General features: G+C 40.7%; 1 protein-coding gene across 1 annotated transcript in view; it reads right to left on the reverse strand.

The window, feature by feature from the left end:
* The window catches only part of STMN2 (stathmin 2), a 49956-nt gene extending 32995 nt beyond the window's left edge, over window positions 1–16961 (reverse strand). The window contains exon 1 of the mRNA XM_045896340.3: window positions 16618–16961. Within this exon, the coding sequence (XP_045752296.1) occupies window positions 16618–16636 (19 nt within the window). The 5' untranslated portion in view covers window positions 16637–16961. The remainder of the gene's footprint in view (window positions 1–16617) is intronic.
* Window positions 16962–19879: the final 2918 nt, after the last annotated feature.

Consider the following 19879-nt stretch of genomic DNA (forward strand, 5'->3'; position numbering starts at 1 on the left):
AGTCACCCTATGTTATGGAGAATAAAGTGAACAAATACATCTTTTAAAAAATAGGAAATATAAATATTGTTAAGGTTTAGAACTACCTGATACTTAAAAAAATTACTGTAGTAATGTTATTCTTGAGTAGCTCTGGGAGGATGAGGAAGTAACAGAGCCTTGGAGGTGAGCATGAAGCACCTTAATGTTACCGTGTCTGCAGTGGGATCTTCAGCGTCCATTCTTGTTCTCGAGGCATGAAAGAAACCCCTCAGGTTAATCCAGCTAGAGGACAGAAATTGCTTTTTTGTTATGGAAATTAAATGCTACTTCCTCCAGATCTGCCAGGTAAAAACTCATTTTCTGAAATAGGATTAATCAGATCATACACTGGAACTTGAATTAGTATAGTTTTCTGCAGGGAATGTAAAGCAACATACAAAGCGAGTATGTAACACTCTTGAAAGCTCTGCATTCTAGTCAGCTGGTGTCATCGCTTACAAATATAAAAGACAACTTAGTCTAAGGCAACTGGACTCACTAGCCACAGCATTTTAGACTTGGAAGGAACACTTGAAATCATCTATTACTCTTATTTTATAGATGAAGAAATCAGATTAATAACCTTTATTGCTTTGAAGGCTCCCTTAGGGGGTGATCGGTGGTGGGGTGCTGCTGGTGGCAGGGACAGAATGGAAAACAGAAGTGGGAAAGGGGCGTCCTAAATGAAAGTGATGGTAGGCTTTTAATAAATCAATGTCTTTCTTCAATATCAAAATCTTAAAAAAAAAAAAAGTAGGTATGGAGTGAGAGTCAAGAGCCCAGATGTTGGAGCCAGATTGAGTTCAACTTTTCTTTTTTTTTTTTTAAGATTTTATTTATTTATTTGACAGAGAGAGCAAGAGTCCAAGCAACGGAAGCTGTAGGCAGAGGGAGAAGCAGGCTCCCCGCAGAGCAGGGAGCCCGATGCGGAGCTCAATCCCAGGACCCGGGGATCATGACCTGAGCCCGGGGATCATGACCTGAGCCCGGGGATCATGACCTGAGCCGAAGGCAGAGGCTTAACGACTGAGCCACCTAGACACCCCGAGTTCAACTTTTCTCTCCACTAAATGTCCTAGCTTCGTTTTATGCTACAGACTGGTATTTCTGCATACTTGAAGTTGTTTGCTTCTCTCACTTAGCACTTACCCCCTCGCTGTAGCTGTGTGGATAGTTTCAAATGGCACTAGTTAATGCCACAACTATGATTGTGTGGTTCCCTGGAAAAATTAAAGAAAGCCCTACCACCTTTATTCTTCACAACAGCAGGTAATCAACTCTCTCTACTCAAGGAGAAGAAGGAGCCAAGGGAATGTGTCCTCTACATTTATATGCAATGTTGTTTTCTTTTTCCCCCTAATGGAAAGAATATGAATAGGAGCTGAAGACTTATGCTCTCGCTCAGGACTTTTTCAACTTTAAACAATTTATTAAACCTGAACAGGAGTTTATTTATCCACAAAATTGTTGTAAGGATTGAATTAGGTGTGTGCTGGGAAGCTGAAATGCTGTACTGATATAAGAAATTGTTAGTGAAGGTTCTTCTTCTATCAGTTGATCTATATTCTTGAGTGACCTTTTGAAGTTTTACCGGGCTTCGCTATAGTGAAATGTTGTGGAACATTGTTTGTACAATTCTGCCAGCTTCTCTTAGTTCATCCTTACCTCATCGAGTCAACGAACACAGTCAGAGCTCCTACGATGTCCAAGAGAGACACAGTGGTTAACCAGGTGAACTCTGGGATTTGACTGATTTGTCTTAAATCCTGTGTGTGACTTTTCCTCTCTCCCTTTCTCACCTGTGAAAACGGGGATGATAATACCCCTTGCAAGTGTTTGGCATAGTCACAGATCCCCGCAGAGTTAAGTACTCAATACATGTTAGCCTATAGTAGTAGGGTTATTGCCAGCCACAGAGGTGCTACAGGGGAGACAAAGTAAGTGGAACGTGGTTCTATCTAAAACCCCTCAGCATGGTTGGATCGAAGACAGAGAAATGTCTGTAGCAAAACAGGAAGTAAGAACAGCGCATGAGGAAGCTGGAGTGCAGGGAAGTGAGCACTAGATTTGAAACCTAGCTCTGCCCCGAACATTTGTGCCCCAGAGCAAGTCATTTAACTTCCCTTGGCTTCCGCTTTCCTTTCTTGTCAGGTGGGGATAATGAAACCTGTTTGGGGGTTGCCATAAAAATTAAGTGGGGAAAAAGAGCCTAGGGAGGACATGAGACATGTAGATGGCTCATGTGTAGTAGGGAAGCAATAAATGACCAGGAAGATGTTAGCAAAAGGTGCTATTTGATGATATATGGCCAATTCCCACATTTACTGGGAGACAGTAAATCTGCTATAAGAGTTCATAGGAAGGAAAGATCAAGGAAAGCTTGACTTGGGGAAGCTACTACTTATTTGCTTCAAGGAGAGCAAATCCTTTCTCAGAAGCAATTCTTAGCTGACGACACTACGTATTCCCCAGTCACTTCTAAAATTTAGCAGAAGTGATAAAACGTGTAGTTTTCTGGACAGAAAAACTTCAGGGCTATTTGTTATTTGTCAGGAGTGACGGTTTCCCCTTGCAATTAATTTAGATGCATAAGCTTTCTTTCCACCAGGCAAGCAGGACACAAAGTCCTGTGTTCTCTGCAGGTTACATTTTTCCGCATTTCTTCTCTTGGGTACATTGTAACATAGCTCCTCGCAATTTGTAACCAATACAGACTGCAACTGTGAACACTCTTTTAAGATTTCATTTTAAGAAATATTTCAGTGAGCGAAATCCAATTCTTTCAAAGCTACTTAATTTAATTTCTTCCATGTTAGCCCTGAACTTAGAAAAAAAAATTTTCATCCTAAATACTGAGTTTCATTTTCTTTTCTTTTTTCTACTCCTAGACTTTTTTCTTTTTTTAAGCCAAGTTTTTGGTTGATAGAGAGATGTAGTTCTTTTCTCTTTACTTTGTGTTTGGCTAGGTATTTCAGAACCTTGCTAGATTTTCTTAAATGAGGAAATGTCTACATTTTCTTTAAAGCTGAACTTTCCTACCAGGTGCAATGTATTATGAACTTGTGAGGATTTACATTGTTTTAATGCTTTCATATAAAGTTGCTCCTTTGTCATTATTCTATGTTTATGAGAAAGTAGGAGTATATCATTACCTGTATTTTATGGCCTTCAAATGAAAAAATATTGAGTATTTTTATATGGAGATTGCTATCATCAACAGTATCTAATTTGAAAAAGGCCTGTACAACCCTTGTAAATGTAAGCACATATTAATATGTCTGCAGTTATGTCATAAATATAATTCCTAGTTTATGTACCATACATTTATATGAAATTTTGGAGGCAAAATATTTAAAATGCTCTTTTCTATTGGTAGTCAATTATCCTCCCTTCAGGTGTTGTAAAGTCAGATGCCAGATGAATGCTAATTTGATTTCTCAGGATATCTTTATTATTCTAATGATTACATTCTGCTAACATCTTCCAGATTTATATTGACTGGTACCTGAAACACTATTGATTGAAAAGGTGTAACTGTCATGAATGACTGAGGAATAATATGAAACTCTACGTATCCATAGTCTTTTCCCACCACAGTCATCTAAGGAATATTACATTCGTACTGTTTGGCCCTATTGTCTTTGTTGTGCACCATCTACTAATGGATGGAGAGGAAGAAGGCTAAATTGATCCAGATAAGCAGGTACCTGGAGTTATCTCTGAAAGAAAAGATCTAACTGGAGGAAGGGTGTTGGAAATGGAAGGACAGCAGGAGAGTGCCAGGTAGGGAAGAGTCTGAGGAAGCAAGGGGGAGGGATTTCACAATAGCCAAGTGCCGTGGAGATCCCATGAAACTGATGGGTTAATAAGATTGTAAGGAGAAGGGTGCCTGGGTGGCTCAGTTGGTTAAACGTCTGCCTTTGGCTCAGGTCATGATCCCGGGGTCCTGGGATCGACTCCTGCATCAGGCTCCTTGGTCTGTGGGGAGCCTGCTTCTCCCTCTCCTCCCCACTTGTACTCTCTCAAATAAATAAATAAAATCTAAAAAAAAAAAAGATTGTAAGGAGAAGAGACTGTGTGTGTGTGTGTGTGTGTGTGCTACATGATATAATCCCCCCTTTCCTGCTCTCTTGTTTTTCTTTAAGAGAGGGAGGGAGGCAGAGGGAGAGGGAGAGAGAGAGAATCCCAACAGGTTCCATGCCCAATGCATGAGAACCTGCCAAGGGGCTTGGGCAGATCTCACAACCCTGAGATCATGACCTGAGCAGAAATAAAAAGTCAGAGACTTAACCCACTGAGCCACCCAGGTGCCTTTCTTCCTGCTCTTTAAGAGAACTTAGTGTAGACTTTCACATCTTAATGTTTCTTATTATTTCTACTGAATGTGACATTTTATGTAGATGAGCCTTACTGGGCAGACAAGAACGGTCAATTTTATTGGAGTTTTTTTTTTTTTTTTTTAAGATTTTATTTATTTATTTATTTGAGAGAGAGAGAGAGAAACAGCATGAGAGGGGATAGGGTCAGAGGGAGAAGCAGGCTCCCCGCCGAGCCGGGAGCCCGATGTGGGACTCGATCCCAGGACTCCGGGATCATGACCCGAGCCGAAGGCAGTCGCTTAACCAACTGAGCCACCCAGGCGCCCCAATTTTATTGGAGTTTTATATATATTTGAAGTAGGATGAGATACAAAATATTTGACGGTGAAAAACAAAATGAGAAATAAATGCAAGAAAAGTGTACTTTTAATTTTGGCATTGCCCAGGGTGGATTTGTCTTGGAGATACACTATATTGGTAGCTGCATCATAAATATAATATCAGCTCTCCCTTTATCACAAAGAATTGAATAGTGATCATTTCTTAAATTCCAAGTAATTTCTAGTAGATTTATTACTACATGTGGAAATTCCCAAATCACGAGAATTTAGATGTTTATTTTATTTTTTTAAAGATTTTATTTATTTATTTGACAGCAAGAGAGGGAACACAAGCAGGGGGAGTGGGAGAGGGAAAAGCAGGCTTCCCACGGAGCAGGGAGCCAAGGACTCTGGGATCATGACCTGAGTCGAAGGCAGATGCTTAATGATTGAGCTACCCAGGTGCCCCTAGATATTTATTTTAAATGATTACTTCTATTTAGTGTTTTCATCATCTATTTAGGGGGTCTTGGAAGGAGATTAATTTTTTTATTACAAAGTGCTTAACATTCAACTGTTTAATTAAGCCTCATAACAACCACGTTAGGTGGCATTTAGGTGGCATTATTTTCCCCATTTCATGTTTGAGAAAATTGTGGTATAGAAATGATCATTTGCTCAAGGATTATCTGATAGTGAGTAGTGGGGCAGGCTTCAAAACTATGTCCATCTAATATCAACCTACATCTAATCTGCCAGAGAGCTCTCTTTCATGTAATAGGAATGTTCCTGACCTGAGCTTTTTTTGGGGGGGTGGGGAATTTATAGTACTGTTTTTAATTTTCATAACATTTTTGCATTCTTTTGAGCTCCATGACGAGTTGCTTTTTTTCTATTATACAAAGCGCTCCCCTTTTGTTTTTAACTTTTGGAAGCAGCTTTAAGCCAACATTTGGGCTTGGGTTGCTTTGTCTAAGGTGGGCTTGTACGGTTGCTCGATGGGGCAGACTCAGGGGGTAGAGAACGTCAAGGTGGTGCTGGTAAGGGGCAAACATGGACTCCGCAGAACAATTGGTACTGAATTTTACCTTTTCCTTTTCAACCCTCTCATATTTTGTATTTCTATTTGCAGGGGCACCCCTGCCTTGCTCAGCAATTCTCTTAGCTTGATGGCTACCATCTTGGGCCACTATTCCCCACCCTTCCCTTAAAGAAGGTTGGGTTGGGGAAAAAAATGAGTGGGGACTGACTGCAAGAGATTAAACTTTGGATGAGTAAGTGCTTCTTCTCAGTCGGCATTTATTTAAGAATTTTATTATTTATTTATTTATTTATTTTTTTTTTTAAGATTTTTATTTATTTATTTGACAGAGAGAGATAGTGAGAGCAGGAACACAAGCAGGGGGAGTGGGAGAGGGAGAAGCAAGCTTCCTGCTGAGCAGGGAGCCCGATGTGGGCCTCGATCCCAGGACCCTGGGATCATGACCTGAGCCGAAGGCAGATGCTTAACGACTGAGCCACCCAGGCGCCCTATTTAAGAATTTTAAAGAAGAATCTTGGGTGGGACCTAAGCACAAGTCCTTCAAAATATCAAATACTGTTGCCCAAGCAATTCACTCAACATTTTATTTCAATTTATTATTTAGGAAGTGTTTTTCAAAAAAAAAAAAAAAAAAACCAAAAACCCCAAATGACTCAGTTTCTGTGCTCCTTGTTCCCTCATTATTCATTCACTAAATGTGCATCAGTACATGGGTAAAATATCCAGGCATTCTATCTAGTGACACATAATGTAAGGGGTTCCATTTATATAGTATTTGACAGATACTAATCATTTTCACATTTGTTTCCTTGGTTCTGAAAAGGACCCTCTGAAACAGACAAGGCAATATCTCACCACTTTACAGATGTTACAACAGAGGCACAGAGAGAAAAAGGGACCTGACTAAGGCTGGCTAGCTGAGAGAGTCAAGACTAGGGCTCAGAGCTTCAGGATCCTGCTCCTGGGCTCTTCCAGCAATGCAGCCCTGGTGGCATATGGAGAGGGGCGGAGCTGTTAGGGCTTAAGTCCTCTATTCTCTTGAGTCCAGAGTTGCAGAGCTGGTCAAAGGAGGGAAATCACACTAGAGGGCCATGCTGCTCCCCACACTGTGCCAGGGACCCCAACGGTCACCAGCATTAGGTTTGATCCAAGTGTGGTTCTGGACCAGCAGCGTCAGCATCCCCTAGAAGCTTGTTAGAAATGCAAATTAATGAGACCCACCTCAGAGCCACAGAATGTGAATCAGAACCTATGGGGGTGGGAGCTGAGTGCTACGGATGCTCAGTAAAGTTTGAGAAACGTTTTAACTAAGGGATTCCCTGGCTAGATTGGTTGATAGAGGAGACTAGTTAGATATTTCAAGTGTGTATCCTCTGGGTGGATTGTAGTACTTCCTAACTGATATTCTTTGTGTAGCATTATGCACTGTCTTGTAATACTGTAGGGTAGTACAATAAAGTTTTTAAAATGGTGGAGACTTCCAGTTATGGTTATAAGCTACTACGATTGGCATTCAACTTTTTTATATGTACAGAATCTTGTCTTCTACAAAAGACTAAATTCCCCCAAGCAAGAGAATCATGTTTATTTATATTCTCATGATACTTAGCTTCAGAAGAGAATTGGTGCTTGTATCTATTTGGTAAGTCTTGTCATTAACTACTAATGACTTTGGACTAAAGGCAAATATGTTTTGTGTACGACCTCCCTCATGTGTGCATATTTGCTTATAGGACTTACAGGAGTAAATGCTAAATTTTATTAGTTTTATTTTTTATTACATATATACTTTAGACCATTATATTCATATAGAGTTTATATCTAATACATATTATATATATATGTATATATATGTCTTTATTAGACACATATTCTGGCCCTGGCCCTGAAGCTTACCACATATGAACTTGACTGGGTAAATTCTTTGAGCCTAAATTGACTCATTTTAAACAGAGCAACATGTATACTATGCCCATTTCATAGGGACTATGTGAAGATTAAAAAGGCTAGAGGAAGTGAATATTTTCTAAGAACTACAAGGTCCAGTATAGATAGATCATGCTATCTAAATTTCTTTTGAAATTTTCAATCTTCTATGTTTGTCTGCTCTCTTTTTGATATAAAAGGAAAAGGTAAGTCTGAAGTAGAATGAAAAAGTTTTAAAATGACGGGAGTTTTGGATCATGTAATCTGTGCATCAAAAGACTAGAATTGACTCTGGTAATTTTTCATGTGTTTGAATGGTGATAATGAGAAGGATGAGAAGGATGCTAACTGGCGCTTCTCAGATAAAGCTGTAAGACTTAAATTACAACAACAGATATTAGTGTTGGGAATAACAAAGAACTTTGCAGTCATAAGGACAGTATGTTCCAGAGCAAGGTTTCAAGGGAGCCTACGATAACTCTCGTGTCAGCTCAACTGAGGCTCCCTTCCCATGGGAGTCTGGAAGTGGTAACAAGGAACATCTTGATGAGATTTCCTGGTGTCCGTTTTGCAATAGTCAGTTTATTGTAGGTTGAGCTTTGTCACGAGTTAAGCTTCTGTCTACTAGGATACTGGAACTGAAAGATTATCATTAGGTTCACTTTGAGTGGTGTTATTGAATGGAAATCGAACTGGGGCTGTGGTGCACAGGGGTGGGGTGGAGGAGTGGGGGTGGGGTGAGGGGGTGGGTGTTGAAAAAAATCTTCCAAAAGAGGGAATAGAGTGCTAACAAAAAATTAAAGCTTAAAATGCTCTTTCATGCAAGTATTTGTGGAACTAGGTTTAGATAGAGTTCATCCTTTTCTTTTTATCCTGATATAAAGACCTGCAACTTGAAAGGTGGAAAGATTGATACTCTGATGATCTATTGTTACACTAGTTACTTGTTCTGTGGATGGTGTACAAACTCTGACATCAAAAGTACAATTATTCCAAAAGAATAACTGCTAAATAAGCACTCATACAGGCATTGCTTTATGATTTTGCTTAAAAAAAAAAAAAAAATCAGGGCGCCTGGGTGGCTCAGTCGGTTAAGCGACTGCCTTCGGCTCAGGTCATGATCCTGGAGTCCTGGGATCGAGTCCCGCATCGGGCTCCCTGCTTGGCAGGGAGTCTGCTTCTCCCTCTGACCCTCCTCCCTCTCATGCTCTCTGTCTCTCATTCTCTCTCTCTCAAATAAATAAATAAAATCTTTGGAAAAAAAAATCAGTCCCAGGCAATGTTATTTTTAATGTACTATACAAAAACTGTTAATTATCTATTTCTGGTCAAATTTTTTGAATTTTGTAATTTTTCCAAGTATTAAATATTTTAAACTGGAGGTCAACAAAATTACAAATGAGAAAAATCTTAAAATTTTTGTTACGGTTTTGTATAATGTATAGCTGCTTCTTTTAAGTACAATTGCTAGAGAAGCTATATTTCCAGATGACTAGCAAAATGACTGCCGAAATGCATTAATTAACCTTTATATTCACATAAAAGTGTTTTATGAGAACAAATGTACACAAAATGTTATCTTTAATCATGGCTAATAAAAATGGGTTGTATAAACACAGGTTTTACTACTGCAAATGTCTCCTTGACAAATGACAGGACCTGATTCCTTTATTAAAAGATAATTAAAAATGTTTCACAAGGGATTCAGAGCCTTCCTCCTGTCTGCTTGCTTTTGCGGTAATAAGGGGAAGAGTCTTGAAGTAATACCGAATGATTATACTAAATGTGGATGCCTGGGTAGTATATCTCTTTTAGTTCTAGATTTATTTCATAAAACAAAATATTAAAGTTAAATATCTAGTGTCTATGGAAGGAGGTAAGGGTCCCTTTTAAAATGTGATAACCATGATGACATTGATTAGATTAAGTCAAGATTTTTTTTTTTTTCTTTCCAGAACTGGTCATCATGGTGTGTCCACATCAGAAGTCCCTGCTACTCTCTTAGCTGAGCCTTCAGACAGCCATGTGTGCCATACATTACAACCCCCAAGGTCTCATAGCTCTTGTTCCCCCAAAAGCCTAAATCAAGGCAATTATTTTAATAAGCCCCAGGTTAGCAATTAAAAGTAGTCATCAGTTTGAAGGTATCTCCTTTTTTTTTTTTTTAAAGATTTTATATATTTATTTGAGAGAGAGAGACTGAGAGAGAGAGAGCATGAAAGGGGGGAGGGTCAGAGGGAGAAGCAGACTCCCTGCTGAGCAGGGAGCCCAATGCGGGACTCGATCCAGAGACTCCAGGATCATGACCTGAGCTGAAGGCAGTTGCTTAACCAACTGAGCCACCCAGGCGCCCATGAAGGTATCTCCTTTTTAAAGTGAGTCTGTGCTAAGAAAGGATAAGACCATCTCAGCCTTGTTAGACAAAATGGCAGTCTCACAGGTTTGACTGCCATGGTGGGAACACCTCTGACATGGAGCATTTATAAGAGTAGCCGGGACTGGTTAAAGGGACAGATTCTGGAACCAGATGGCCTGGACTCAAGTTCCATATCCAACTGTGTGATCTTAGGTAAAAGTCACTTCACCCCTCTGTGCCTCTGTTTCCTCATCTGTAAAAGTACTTACTTTTTAGGATTATTGGATGATTAATGTAACTAATAATGTGTAAAGTGCTTAGTGCCTAGCATGTTATATATGCTATATAAGAATTAAATCAATCAGTAAAAATCATTTCTTATAGAGATACTCTAAAATTTATGTCTATGCTGGAAAAATGAATCTTGAAAGAGAACAGTGGCAGAGGAAAACCATTGATTGACAATAACAACAACAAAGGAATGGATAACCTTGAGGCTTAATTCAACCTTACATTGCATAATAATATATCCTACAACTCTACGGCCAGTTTTATTTGGGACTATGATTTTAGTGCCCTATTTGGGATATGCATTTCTAATTTGAGATTATTTTATGTATAGTATAATTTTGTAGGATAGCATTTCCAGAAATGTGGTAATTCACCCCACTGCATGAGAGCACTGACATATGGTATTTTTGGTGCTATTCTTTGAAGACCAGTATTTTTTTTTTTCCTTTAGGTTGACTTTCTTAAAAAGTTAGTATGGAATAATGGAGGTCCTTTATTGGCTTAAGTAAGGAGAAAACACATACATAATCTGTTTTCAATTATGCAGTCATACTCAATAAATTATCAATAATTTTCTCATGTGGAAGAAATTCTCTGTTAGAATAATTTGGTAAGTAACAAGTATGGGCTATGTTGAAAGGCAATTTTAGTGCTCTTCAATTTGTTTTAGTTTCTGCAGTATGTGGAGTATCTGTAGCGAATTATCTATATGGCAAATGGGATTAACTATATGGCACATGAAATTAGGCAAATTTTAGATTATCCCATGACTAAAAGGTTGTGAGTTGAACTCTTTGTTCTGCACATTGTTTTGTAAATAACAGTAAGCTAGCAATATTGATTTATCATCTTTCTCGACTGTACCACAAGCCATATTCATTTTTCTAACATACACACACACACACACACACAGCCAAATTCTCATTTTCCACATTTCTCTTGAAGGTCTTCTGCTGAGTCCTACAATATGAATATATTTTTAAAAATCCAATTAAGAAAAGAGTGATGGCAGAGAACAAATAACTCCCAGAGGAATAAAATCCCTAAGAGTACGAAGGGGGAAGTGAAATATTTTGTAAAGATTGCCATGCATTTGAAAATATTAAGACCTAATACCAAAGCTTATTATGGGAGGAACACGTCTATCACAATTCTCTCTTTCTAAAACTGACATGTTCTGTGGTTAGAATCAGCATCATCTGGGATTTTGTTAGGAATGCAGAATGTCTGGCCTCAACCAGACCTACTGTATCAGAATTTGCATTTTAATGTAAATCACAGAAAATTCATATGCACATTAAAGTTTGAGGAGCACAGTAATATGAAACTATTAAATATTTTACAGATGGATTATAGTTATGCGAAACATAAGAGAAAAAAATCTCTGCCAATGCAAACATAGAAAAAATCTACTTTTGATGATCCTAAAAATTAGCTTATGCTTGTTTTTGGTACCACCTCCTCAGTATCACTTTGTATCTACGTTTTAACTGCTAGCCTGCAAGCTCCCTGAAGGTGGACACTGACATTCGGGTATGTCCCCAACATCTTCAGCACATTTTAAATAAATGAATAAGTAAACTATGTTTTTGTTTAATTTATTCCTTTATTTAAACATTAAAACATTCTGTTCCTAAATAATTTTGCTATTACTACTGGCCATTTTCTACCATTCATGCACTAAAAACTCCCCAAAGTAACATAAATAATGTTATAATAGCTATGTAATAAAACTAGAAAGTAAAATCGTAAGAGAATGACTAACCAGGGTTAACACCCATTTCCACTCATTTTATCAGTCTCCTTGAAAAAGTGCACAAACCCTTTTCATCCAGTAGGGTAAAGTATGGCATTAATTTATTGAATAAGCAATTGAATGTTGCAGATTAAAAACATTTTTTTATTAAATAGTATTTGAAACTGGGTTAAAAAAAAAAAATCAATCACCTATTTCTTTAGAGAACTAGATTGCCCTCTAGTGGGGTGAAAGCTAATGTGGACTCTAAGGTTTTCCAACTGAGAGAACCAGGAAAGAGAACCAGCCTCAGTTCTGGAAACATCTGGGTCATCAGCTAATTTGGTATTTTCTTCTTATGTGGCAAATTTCTTGCATTTTTCATATAAGGTCACAGATCCTGTGACAACAGTATAGTGTGTGTTTCTCCAAGAAACAAATAGGAAATTGGTGTGAGCTGGAATGAGGTTTCAGCAGCTTGGGAGTGGCCACACCCACAGCAGGTAGCCACGTGCTCAGGGCCAGTGTCATCCATCCTTGTTAGCAAAGAGCTCCTGAGGTGGAATGCGGCATATAGTCAGCCCTGTTCAGTTGGAGTAAAAAACAGTGGTGACTGATAAATCAGGAATTTTCCTTAAGATGGTCTGGATTCATTAATAACAAAAATGCTCAATTAAATATGTGATTGATTCATCTCCCATTTCATTTTTAACTGTACAGATTTAACTTGAAATTCTGGATGAAAGCAATTACTAGATATTCACAGAATTAAGTAACTATTTTGATCCTACATTGTAGGGTGGAAAACTATTTTATTGCGTGAATCAGCTCCATGCACTCTGAAAGGACTGACGGGCACTCAGGAATGTGGCAAAATGTAGCCTCTTGCAGCCTTTTCATCACAGAGAACAAGCTTGGCCCAAATGGCCGAATGCTTATTCCACAATCTATCCATTAATAATTTAAAAAATCCCCAAAGTAAGTAAATGTGTTTTTAGTGCAACAAATAAAATCCTGCTAAAAATGTTAATGACTAAGAGCAGAGGCAATTTTCTCACAATAAAAATAATCCCCTCCCCCTTAGGATAGAATAATTTACTATAAATTTGTAGGTCACTTCACAAAACCATTGCGAATTGTGACTGAAAAAAAATTCCAGACTTTAATGTTAAAAACCATTCAATCTTATTTATTATTTTAAAATATACTTTCAGAGAATTTTAACATGTAGATAAACACCACCAGGTTTACTAATTTATACCATCATGTATAAATGTATTTGGGCTACATTGGGTCACATAGTGCTTATTGCAGGCTCAGCTTACTCAGCTGGTATTAACCATATATATAATTAATTGATAAGCTACTGCTATTTCTCTTTCAGTTTGATCTTGCAATCCTGACCAAATTTTCATTTTTCCACTTCAGGTTATTGATATATCCATTTAGAAGGTGCCCACTTCATTAGAATAGATAATGGGGAATACTATATGCACCTAGTACAATCATGCTGAATAATTGTTTAATGAATCAGGAAAAAGCACCCGCCCTGGTGATTAATTGATTATGCTTTGCAACTGAAACGATTTCAAAATCCATTAATTTAGGATTGTAGAGGTTGTACTTCTCTTCATGATTTGCAAATACAGCTTACTCATGGCAGAAAGGACCCTTGCATTTGTCATATTTTGGGTGGGATTTTTATTAATGGGATGGTGGCTACCATTTCACGATCCAGGTTTCTGTGCAGGATTGAGACTGTATCAAGAATCAGCAATTGCAAGAACAGTTTCAAAAAAAAAAAAAAAAGAAACAGTTAAAAATTTGTGCATAACCTATATATATTGATTGATAGATATGACCTTATGGAATACACAGTGAAGATCATAACATCTCAATTATATATGCATAATTTTACCCATTGCAGTCACAAACAATTATCTGCGGAGAATTTTCCAGCAATTTTTGGCACACAAACCCTACCCTTAGGAAGCACCTGCACATAATATCCGACCCACAAGAACATATGTAATCCAGACAGGAATTGAAAATACATTCGCTTTATAATGTAAAATGAACAACAGGACAAAAAATTCTTTTCTTAAGGGGTGGGGGAGAAGGAAGGGAAGAGTAGAAGGAAGAAAAGTGAGGGCAACAAGGGTTAATAATCCTTAACCAAATTCAATCATTCAAACCTTTTGAACAAATAAGGCCATTGAGTCATGAAGTAATAATAATAATTATAATGATTTGAAATAATACTGATAATGATGAGTTTGTAGCCGCCCTTCTGCAGCAGAAACCTCTCGATGGGGGTGCAGAACGCAGAGCGAGACCGCCCCATCCCTCATTCTGAGAACCTTTCTGGACTTGCGGGTGAATCGCGAACTGTGAAAAGCGGGGTAGCTCAGGACACTGCGCAGAAACCCGTCTCCCGGGCTGCACCCGCGGGGGCGAGCGCCCAGCTCGGGGGAGGGGAGCACAGGGCGCGGCGCTGGGCTCTGCAGGGCTGGCAGCGCTCCACGCGCCGCCTCGCCAAGTGCGCCCCCACCCGGCCAGCGGCTGACTGGTCCCGGCCGCCGCTGGGAGGGGTGGGGCCGAGCCGCGCCTTGCTAGATTAGCGAGGGTCCCTTCTGGAGAGACTATCCAAAGGGTCTACTCCCGGGAAATGATAGAGAACCCGGCTTGGGCCGAGGGCTTCAGCGGGGGGAAAGTAGCCTGAACTCCGCGGGCTGTGGGAGAGCAAGAAAAGAAAAACCCTCCCCGCACCACTGGGAAGGGGTCACCTCTGCGGTCTCGCCGCCGGCTGGGGTGGGGCCGCGCCTTTGTATGGCCGGGCGGGGCTCGAGCCAGCTTTTCTGCAGAGACACCCTCTTGGCTGGGAGGGGCTCGGCGCCAGCTCGCAGAGCAACACCGGGTGTCTGCGCCAAGCGAGGGGGTGTCTGGGCTGTTCTGGACTGCAGGGCTGAAAAAAAAGGGGCTCTAGGACTGCAGACCGTTCAAACGCCCCTCCCCAAGTCCGTTTCTTCCCCACGCCTCGGAGCCCGAGGTCTTCCCCGCACCGCGGAAAGGGTGGGGCAGGGCGGAGCTGTGCAGAGCGAGCCCTGTCCATCGCTTTTTCCCTTCTCCGCATCCCGCACCGGGTCCCGGGGGAGGTGGTGTTTCCAGCAGTCACCAGACCTCGGGTCCCTCCCTGCCTGTCCACCCCGGGGGCCACCGAGAGCTGGAACCGTGGGGCACTTAGAGGCGCACAACCAGCTGGGGATCTCTGTGTCTCAACTGTTTCCCTGATATATAGGTTGAGCCTATGAAAATTGCCATTATTTGGCCCTGTTTGACCTAGAAGACGGGTATTTCACGTGGCTCAATTTAAGAAGTTGGCCTCTTTTGTATCTGTACTATTATATCTACACTTATCTAGGTTCCCAAAGCTTTTACCCAAAACGATCAATGGGCTCAAAGAAGCCTTTATCCGCGTCAATGTCTAGTCACCCTATGCAATGTGATTTTGAAAAAGAAAAAGGCTAATCCACTTTTTTCCTTCTCTCCGTAAAACAGAACAATGAGGCCAGGGTGGGGAAGGCAGGGGCTATGGTCAGGTCTCATTCGGAAGCCGAGTCGGAGTCAGGAGCGACAAGCGCGGGGCGTGGCGCTGCTGTTCCCCCCCGGCCCCAGGGCTGGGCTCCTGGGTGTCGCGCTGCGCTCCCCACCCGGCCCTCTTTCGGCTGAAGCTGCTGCACCCCGCAGGGGGGAGGAGTGAGGGCGCCGGCGCGGCTTCACACAGGGTGGGGCCGTCCGCATTGTGCGCCCAGCGCTGCAGGTGCCTCCCCCTGGGACCGCTCGTCCTCACACAAAGAAACCCCACCCCAGCGCCTGCGAAACCGCTGTCCCTCCACCCCTCCCCACCGCGCGCTTCCCCGCCCCTGCAGCTGCCCACCCGCGCCCTCCATGCCCTCCCCGACTTCCTTTCTCCTTCCCCTCCCTTTCCCTAAAACAAAGGAGCGTAGCACCCCATCCCCCGCCCTAACCTCCCCGCACCGCGCCCCAGGACTAGCGGTTTTTCCGACGAGACAATACCATAAAATTTGCCCCGTTCTCCACCCGCCACCACCCCACCCGCCGTCTCCACCCATCTTTCAAACAACCTAGAAGGGACCGATTTGACTTCGCATTTTTCTTTTTCCTTTCCGCCACCTCCCTCTCCTCTTCCCCATTTTCTTTTTTTTTAACTAGAGAAGAAATAAAGGATGTTACAAAGCACTTTCCAAAATGTCCCTTAACCCCATTTAAGGCAAACAGTAGAGGTAGCTCCCTCCCCCAACAATTGAGCCCTAATTTTAAACATGGAAACTGAACAAATTCTCTTCTCTTGGGAGGGCAACTTACCTGCTTCTACCTTTCAAAAGAAAATTTTAGTTTTAGATTTCCAGGGACCCACTCTTTGCCCTTCCCAAACCCCCAGAACTGCCTTCGTCCTTCCCGGTTTCTGTTTTATCATTACGTCTTTTTCTTTATAAAATATTTCCGAATGCCTTCAAAGCTCTAAGACAGAAGGTGAGAGGTGGGCTCCAGGTCGAGCCGAGGGAGAAGGAGGCGCGATGCCTTACCCATTGCTGTTTTAGCCATTGTAGGGATGTGCAGATGCTGAGCGGTGGCGAAGGCGAAGGGTCCAGCTACAGCAGCGGAGAGAGCGAGAGAGAAGACTGAATAAGGCACTGAGTCTGCAGAGTGGGACCGTGCGAGAGAAAGAGCAAGAGGCAGGAGCCCATGAATAATTATCACTCAGAAGCTCAAGCAGATTGGCTCCCAAGGTCCCCTGACATGACTCCCGCAGAGTCAGAATCTCCAAGCATTAAATATTGATCGGCCAATGGTGCTGGAGTACAAAGTACCAGAATGCAGTTTGAAATGGAAATCAGTCCTTCCCTGGCAGCTCCCCCCCGTTTTGGGGGCCTGATAGTACAGTCCAAGTAGAGTGGAGCCTTAGCCCAGAAGCCTCCTAAGAGCTAAGAACTGGACTGTGTCTACCTGGGAGCCAGGATTGACTTTGTTCACACATGTTTTATTGCACAAATAGACATAAAAAGGAAAAAGGATTTAGAGCTTTGAGAAGTCTTCACAACTTGCTGACAATTGGAAACATCTGTTTAAACATTGTGGTTTTACTTGTTCATGTTTTCTCTTTCACCTTTGGCCCTGTTTTGGTAGATTCTGGTCTCCCAGGGTGACCCCATGTCTGGCTATGGTGGTAGCTTGAAACAGAAATGCATTATTGCCCTTTGTCTCTCAGCACAGTTGGACTCAGATGTCTTGGACTCTTGAAGGTCTCTCAACAGAGTGAGGCCTGGTGTTTTCTACTCTTGGCACAGAAGGAAGGGGCTGTCTGGGCTGTTGAGAATAGGGACAAATGGTTATGGTCTACCTGGGGACCTCATGGAGGAGGATGAGAGTCAGCTTCCTGTGTCTGTGTCTTGTCCATCTGGTTACAGGGCAGAACCATTGGTTTGAGCATTGGAGGAACCATAGGTGGATAATGCCATTCTGCCTTGGAGATGTAGGATTACATGGATTGAAACATCAGTGACTTTTGCAAGTCTCAAAGGAGAAACCTTTATACTGAAAGCTTCATGGAGATGAAAGGTGTGATCTGGAGCATGATTTTTCAGAGATCCAGAGACTCCATTTATAATAGCCAAAGAAAGACGTTTTCAGGTTTCAGGCTGAGAGCAATGTGGTGTGTGAGGATCTCCAGATCAGGTGCAAAAAAGTGACCTTTCATTAGAGAGAAGATATTCACTAATTAATTCTGGTTGACTTAATGAACATCATTCATTAATTCATTCTTTCTCAGAAGACTCACATAAATATTCATTGAGCATTTATCATGTGCCAAGCTTTGAGGACACAATGGTGAAAAAGATTTTAGACCTTGTTCTCATGTAGATTTTAATCTCTGTTAATTTAACACTTCTGTGGTTTCACTGAGCCTTCCTCCATTCTAGATCCATTCAGAAATTGTGGTTTTTGACATTTGAAAAAAAAGGCAAAGGATTGCTAATTCCTTGTGTTTGAAAGCTAAAAGAATAGCACATTGTTGAAATCATGAACATATACAAAATCTTGGCAATTTTTAAATTTTATAGAAATGATTGGGATTATTCTAATGGATGAAATAAATTCTTAGCAGCTTTCTATTAAATGACATTTCAAAATTTCTTTCTAGCCTCATGAATAATATGCAGTTTTGAACACATAAACCATCTGAAAATAACAGGCACTCTCCTTGGTGCTGAAATAAATTTCTTTCTTTTTTTTTTTTTTTTAAAGATTTTATTTATTTATTTGACAGAGAGAGACGCAGCGAAAGAGGGAACACAAGCAGGGGGAGTGGGAGAGGGAGAAGCAGGCTTGCCGCCGAGCAGAGAGCCCGATGCGGGGCTCGATCCCAGTATGCTGGGATCATGACCTGAGCCGAAGGCAGATGCTTAACGACTGAGCCACCTAGGCGCCCCTGAAATAAATTTCTTCACCTCCTATTAACTTGTAAGACATTTACACCCCATGGACATCTTGCTGAGTGATAGAAAGTACTGGAACTAGAGCAATTCTAACCTGCTGAATCATAGGAAAAATAAAAGATAAAGTGGGGATCAATAAAATTACTTCTTGAACAGGAAGATTTAGAAATTATTTTTCCTGTCACTGTTCAGGTCTGTGACTATGACACAGCAATAGAGCAGTATGGAAGTTGGCAAGGTCTGGAAATAAATAACCATTTTCTACCTTTCTATGGTCATTTCCCACTTTAAATGTGAGAGCTAATTCCTTCTCAGTGGAGTAGTTACGAGTATGAGAAGAAGGATCTTCAGCATTCTGTGTGACTCATATCTTTAGAGTATTCCTCTTCTCCCCACCACCCCCTTTCCCCTTAGGCTATGTATCATCTTTACATATTCTTTAACTTCCTTGGAGAACAAGATCCCTAAGTCATGGCATTAATGTCTTTAACAATTATCACTAGCAGTTGAGTAAGATCTTTTGCACTTTTAATTAAACAAAACACACATTCTACTGTCTAATCTCTTATCCTATGGTGAACATGCCTTACTAATGGATAGGAATATGAGAAGGAGGTCAGTATCCATGGGGCAAGTGTCAGATGTGTGTCTCTTTTCTATTTCTGACTTTCTGGGCACTAGTCACCTAACTTCAGCTATGCGTGATTTTCAAGTAATGTCAAGCAGGGGAGAGGGTAGGTTGTTAGTATGTTTTACTATAGAATATAGAGATAGCAGGCTGTCATCAAGTGGTGAAGAAAAACTAAATAAATTCAAAGAGCTGACTTATAATCAATTATTGTTCTTTCTTTTCTTTTAACATAACAATTTCAATCATGGACCTTGGCCTGGGAGGATAGGGGCAAACAGGAACAGAGAATTATCTTATATTCAATAGTTTATTCATCATTTGTTCAGCTAATTCATTCACCCAACAAATATTTATTTAGTGAAATTTTGGGCTTTTATAGTATGAAATCAGCCAACCTTCTCCCTAATGTCTAAAAAATACACAGTGAAAGAAAATGTAACCCCCACTTCTTTAAGAAAATGCTATTAATTTTGGAGGACAAATATTATCCTGTGTATCAGAGTGTTTTGGTTGCAAAGTATAAAAAAAACAACCAAACTGGCTCTGATAATAAAAGGTGTTTTTTTTTTTCTTTTTATTTATCTAACTACAGAGAAGTAGAGTAGGCCCCAGCAGTCTGGAGATAAGAATCAGCTTTCCTTGAAGCAAGTGGTTTTAATAAGGATGGGTGGATACCCAAATTAAAGAATAGGTACTAGGTCTGTAAAAAGTAAAATAAGG

Source organism: Mirounga angustirostris, unplaced genomic scaffold (genome assembly GCF_029215605.1).
Source record: "Mirounga angustirostris isolate CCGP_5_RB_7025 unplaced genomic scaffold, mMirAng1.0.hap1 SCAF_4, whole genome shotgun sequence".
NCBI lineage: Eukaryota > Metazoa > Chordata > Mammalia > Carnivora > Phocidae > Mirounga > Mirounga angustirostris.